Source organism: Cavia porcellus, unplaced genomic scaffold (assembly GCF_034190915.1).
Source record: "Cavia porcellus strain 051 isolate PalLab524CR breed Dunkin Hartley unplaced genomic scaffold, mCavPor4.1 scaffold_31, whole genome shotgun sequence".
In the NCBI taxonomy this organism is placed as follows: domain Eukaryota; kingdom Metazoa; phylum Chordata; class Mammalia; order Rodentia; family Caviidae; genus Cavia; species Cavia porcellus.
In genome coordinates, this window is record NW_026947514.1 from 28,793,789 (window position 1) to 28,799,299 (window position 5,511).

Here is a 5,511-nt window from a genome sequence, read left to right on the forward strand (position 1 = left end):
CAAGGGGGAAAGGAGATGCGCTGACATACATTGCCCTGGAGGGGGGTTGGTGGCCTGGTGTCTGAGCAGAAGTCTCTCACAAGCCGGACCATCCCGAAGTCGGCCTAACCCAGTGCCTCAGAAAGCAATTTTCCAGAGAACACAAATCCTGCGCTTGGAGATGAGAGGGGATGCACACCCAACTGTAGCGCCCCACTGCAGTGTTGGCAGCAAGTATAAGGCCTCCTCTCTTCTGCCCCTTCTCCAGAGCAATGAGCTCAGGGAGCCCCTTCATTGCCCTTGTCTTGTACCCCACCCTCTCTGTGGAACCTATCAGGGTGCAGAGCAGGCAGCGCATGCTCAACAAGTCACTGAAATGAGGAACATCCACACTTAAAAGCGGCTGAGGGTTAGGAATTGCTAATTGGAGATCATTTACTCCGCTGCACCTGCGGACCCAGCTCGGCAACCAGATAGCAGTGCAGGAAACTCACATACTCCAGTTCCTCTCCATCAGGGGTGATCTCCAGACTCATGGTTAAGGGGCAAATAAATTGCTGTCCTACACTCTGCTGATGTTGCCCCCAGGATGTGTCACTTGGAGGCCAGTGGCACTTTAACCTCAGACCCAGCAGCCAGCCTGCCTTGCACCCACCTTTTTTAAACCCTGGCGCCTTCTAGTCCACCCTACCTCTGCGAGTAGCAGGTCCGCTCCCGGAAGCTGATGCCCCCTCCGCAGGTCCGGCTGCAGGAGCTCCAGTCACCCCAGGGGCCCCAGGTGTCACTCTGCTGCCTTGCCTCGGGAGCCTGCAGAAGATGCCTCAGGGTTTGAGCCCAGAGCCCCCACCAGGACCCCTTGCCTACAAATCCCCCCTCTCTCCAGTTCAAGGGGCCTGGGAGTCTCCTTCAGGGCTCCACAGCTCTGCCAGGCACTGCAAGATATTTATTCACAAAATTAGCCAGCTTTCATCATAAGGAGCTCAGAGTTAGGCCTGGAGAGTGAAAGGGGCGAGGCAGCCAGCGAGATCAGAAGTTGTAAGACTCCTGGAGTCTGCTCAATGCTAATGCAAGGACGGCCCTAAAAGAGAAGCAACTGAGATCAGGGGTACATAGCTGCGTGACTTTCAGCCCCCCACCTAATGCTGTTCTGCTGTGGCTTTTGCATCTGGCAAAGAAGCCACCATCAGCGGTGCCTCTTGAGCCCCCACCCCACCCCGGCTTGCCACACATGAGGGGAAGCCTGGGTGGAGTCTGGCTTGAGAGATATCTGCAAGCATCTAGAAGCAGCATCAGTAGAATGTACTCATGGTGATTAAAGAAAAATAGTGAATTTTTTTACTTTTTTATAGTGAGACACATTGGCATTAATCTCCCTCAAAAATGCTCTCCTTCACTTCGAACACACATCATTGTTCTTGCCACTTTATATTTTGGTTCAGGGAATGGAACTTACGACCTTTGCCAGGCAGGCGCTATGCCGCTGAGCTATATCCCCTGCCCTCTGCCACTTTCCGGAGCAATTCTGCAAGTCCTTGTTCAAGTGTTTGGTGGTATGTCCGTGGCTGCCTCAATGTCCTCAATCAACTCAAAACCTTTACCTTTCATGGAGATTTTGACTTTGGGGAAAAGCTGGAAGTCACATGGTACCAGATCCAGTGTTGCCAAAACGTTTTGCCAAAAACGTTTGGAATTGATTCAAAACGCTGAGATAATCACAAAAAACAAAAAACAAAACAACAAAAAAAAACACCTCACAAAAGAGGACTTTCAGAATGGTTTCAGAATGTGGCAAGAATGATGGGATGTGTGGTTGAAGCGAAGGGAGTATTTTGAGGGAGGTTAATGGCATTGTCTTTTGCTGTCATGATTTTTACTTAACCATTCACATTTTTTTTATTATACAAAACATAGAAGCCATGTGTCGTGAGAGGGCGCCTTCCCTACACAGACAGATAAAAGATAAAAGACAAAATCTTTATGGCACCATCACTGAGTTCTCATCAGGAAATGGAAGCATTGAGCAGCATTCTCTGGTAATGTCCTTAAAGCAGGGGCTCCCAACAGGGCAGGGCTGCTGTGGCCAACACAGTGGTTCCCTGCCCTGGAGCCATCTGGCCCTGGACAGGATGAGGTGGGGTCTAGCTTGGATACAGGGCTCTATGGAGCACAGCCAGGGGAGAGCCCAGCAGGCATCCTCCTGCCTCTGCACCCACTTCGAGGCTGCAAAAGGCTTCCTGAGGCTGGCATCGCAGAGCCCTGAACAGCGCCATCTCGCGGGCACATTTTGTTCACTGTTAATTACCCAAACCACTGGGCAGTGTGATACCAGGAGCTACTACAGCCGGCCTTGCTGGGCCTCTGCCTGCCTGTCCCCACCTGCTCCTCCTCCAAGCTCCCAGCTGCAGCAACCCAGAAGCCCCTTTTCTGCTGTGTTGTTTCCAGAGGAATCAGCTGCCCCCTGTGCTGGAGAAGGGGGTGGAGTCATAGGCCTCATGGCACGGTGCCTGGAACCCAGGCTAACAGTCCACTCTTCCTGGGTAGTACCCAGAGTGAACCCCAGATGGCATTCAGGGATCCCTCAGTCGGCCCCAGCTAGAACCAGAAAAGAGACAGCTGAGCTGTGGCCTTGGTCACATCCCTTTTACCACACCAGGAGGGAGCGCAGGAGTCCCAGCCCCACTTGAGACTCTGCACTGGAGGGGAGGAGGAGGCAGGGAAAGGCTACTTGGGTCTTGGCTGTGTCTAAGGAAGAAGGGACCCAACAGCATTCAGGGTGCTTTTGTGATGGGGGTAGTTCTGAGGAGTAAACCCAGGGCCTTTGCACTGGACTACACCCCACCCCTGCCATTTTTATTGTTTGAGATGAGGGCTGGCACAGCCACACAGGTTGGGCTTGAACTTGCAATCCTCCATGCCTGCCTGGCTCTAGGCACTATGTAGGTTTTCATTAATGTCCTCTGTGCAGCATTTGGGCAGGCATAGAAACCCCCACATTAGAGGGGAATGCCGCGGTCATGGGGGCTCTGGATCTCATTCTGGGGTCTTAACACTGTCACCATGGCCCCACCACATGGGTTTTGGCCTATAAGCAGCTGGGGCACCAGTGCATAGGGAAGGAGCTCAGAGTGGCACCCAGGGAGCAGGGCTGCAGGAGACAGAACTGGGAAGAGGAGGGTGGCTGTAGCCCACCTGCCATTCTGCCTGTGGCCTTGGAGGATGGCCCCATGCCGCTGCTGACACCACCCCTGCCTGCCCTTCTGCCTTCCCCTGCACTTCCAGAGTGACACTGTTCCTTGCCCTCCCCCGAGTAGCACACCGCCATGTCCTTCCTGTTCCCCTGGTGTGTCTCTCACAGGTGAAGCTGTGCTGTCCCGTCTGCAGGGAAAACTCTCAAGGGGCAGCCCACAGCCCCGCTGCCTCTATGCCCTCCCTTCGCTCAGCAGCAAGCCAAGGCAGTGCCCTCCTTTCTCCACAGATGGGTCCTGCAGTATAGGACAGTTCCCGCATAGCCTTAGGACCCAGTGTCCTCTGGGGGGTCCTACTCTTCAGACCCCTCCTCATCAAACAGCTGCTCTGATTGATGGTTTCCAGGTAAAGGCAGAAACCATCTGATTGAAACCAGTTGGTTTCCTGTATCCACTAAATTTGTGCTAATATCATAGCAGTAGTCACATGTGGCTGTTTAAGTTAATAAAAACCAAATCAAATGTAAAAATTCCTCATTTGCACTGGCCACATTTTAAGTGCTCAACAGCCACCGTGGACCTCGCGGCTGCCTACTGGGGAGCAGATACAGATGATGTGGTTTCTGTTCTTAGAAGGTTCTACTGGACTGTCCTGCTTGGTTACTAACCCCTAAGGAGAAAGCAAGCCACAGGTACCCCAAGTCTGAAGGCCCCCAAAGCCCAGCGAATGGCAGCTGGAGCTGATCCTAGCAGGTGTCTGATAAGATGGACCTCGGCTGATCCTAGCACTGCCCCCACCTGTCTCTTGGAAGATGCCATGGGCAGGAGCCTCTCCAGCATCAACCAGGACCCAGCACTCTCTGAAGCGGGCAGGCAGCAAGGCAGGCAGTTCTAGGCACCCGGGCCAGAAGGCTCCAAGGGCCCAGGTTCTGAAGGAGCTGCGCCCACTGGCTGGTCTTCTCCTACCCATCGCCCCTCTTCTGCCCAGCCCTGTGCCCCTTAGACAGCAGGCACCAGGTTCCACCCCACCTCCCCTGCAGAGACCTGGCTGCACTTACCGAGGACCCGGGCTGCAAGGCCAGCAGAAGGGGCACAAGCAGGATCAGCTGCATCTCCGCCTGCGCCTGCGGGAGAAGTTTAGCTTGGAACCGCGCGGGCAGAGAGGTCACCCCCCCCCAACACACACACACCCCGCCCGCTGCAGCCCCGGGGCAACAGCAGCAGCCTTGAGCTCTAGTGCCAAGCGTGCGGGTGCCGCCTTCCCTCTTGTGGCCCACGGGTAACTGGGAGACACGCTCAGGGAGCTCTGGTGCACACTCACACGGGTGGGAAAGCCAGCGCCCATCCACGACCTGCAGACGTTCAGGAACAACCTGTTTCAAAGTTCCAGAGAAAGAAAAAGAGACAGGGCAAATACAAATTATCGAAAAACATGGAGTTCAGGACCAAGATGGGCAGACATTTAAATTTAGCAAGGGATTCCCTTTATAAAAGTCACTTCATAGTTGTTTTTAAACACCTGACACCCCCCCCCCCGCCCAAAGTAGATCTGTAAAACAGTTTTATGACTACAATGGATTTTTTGTCTTTTTCCATTTTATCGGTACCAGGGATCAAACTCACGACTGCCTGCTTGCAAAGCAGGTGCTTATGCCGCTGAGCTAAATCTCCAGCCCTGACTACAATGGATTTTTAAAAATGAAGGTCTTGGAAAATATTTTTGTTGTCGTAGTTGTTTCAAAATAGGGTCTTGCTATGTAACCCAGGCTGTCCTCAAACTCACAGCGGTCCTTCTGCCTCAGCCTGTTGAGTGCTGGGATTGATTACAAGTGTGCACCGCCACGCCTGTCTGAAACTAATTTTTAAATTCGACTTTTAAAAAACTGTTGGCCGGGGCTGGGGATTTAGCTCAGCGGTATGAGAGCCTGCCTTGCAAGCAGGCAGTCGTGAGTTCGATCCCTGGTGCTGATAAAAACGAAAAAAAAAAAAATGTTGGCCGACTGTGAGTGAGGCTCAGGGGTAGTGCAGGTGCACAGCATGTGTAAAGCCCTGAATTTGACTCACAGCGAGGCGCTCACACAGGCACCCCACCCCCACCCCGCCCGTCTCTGACTCCAGCGGCCCAAGCAAGCAGAAGACCGGGTCAAAGCGAACCTAGGCCACTTAGCAAGCCTCAGATATTTTTTAAAGGCTGGAGATGTAACTCAGTGGTAGAGTGTGCAATCTCCAGTACGTTAAAACTAAAATTTGTATCCTCCTTAAACGAGCAGTTTTCTGCCCTGGGAAGCTCCACCAGAGGCGCACCGGGTGCCTGCGCGGTGTGCACGTGTGCAGCGAGGTGGGTTCA

At 53.4% G+C, this 5,511-nt stretch overlaps 1 protein-coding gene across 3 annotated transcripts in view; it reads right to left on the minus strand.

The window, feature by feature from the left end:
- Window positions 1-5,511, minus strand: part of Papln (papilin, proteoglycan like sulfated glycoprotein) — a 28,502-nt gene that overhangs the window by 22,085 nt on the left and 906 nt on the right. For 2 of the 3 annotated variants that reach the window (XM_063241359.1, XM_063241358.1), the window contains exons 2-4: window positions 4,486-4,537; window positions 4,223-4,288; window positions 671-786 (exon numbers count right to left, since the gene is read on the minus strand). In XM_063241359.1, coding sequence (XP_063097429.1) covers window positions 671-786; window positions 4,223-4,288; window positions 4,486-4,509 — 206 coding nt within the window. In that variant the 5' untranslated portion in view covers window positions 4,510-4,537. Of the gene's footprint in view, window positions 1-29; window positions 276-670; window positions 787-4,222; window positions 4,289-4,485; window positions 4,538-5,511 lie in introns of those variants that run through there. The other variant, XM_063241361.1, reaches the window with a different exon arrangement.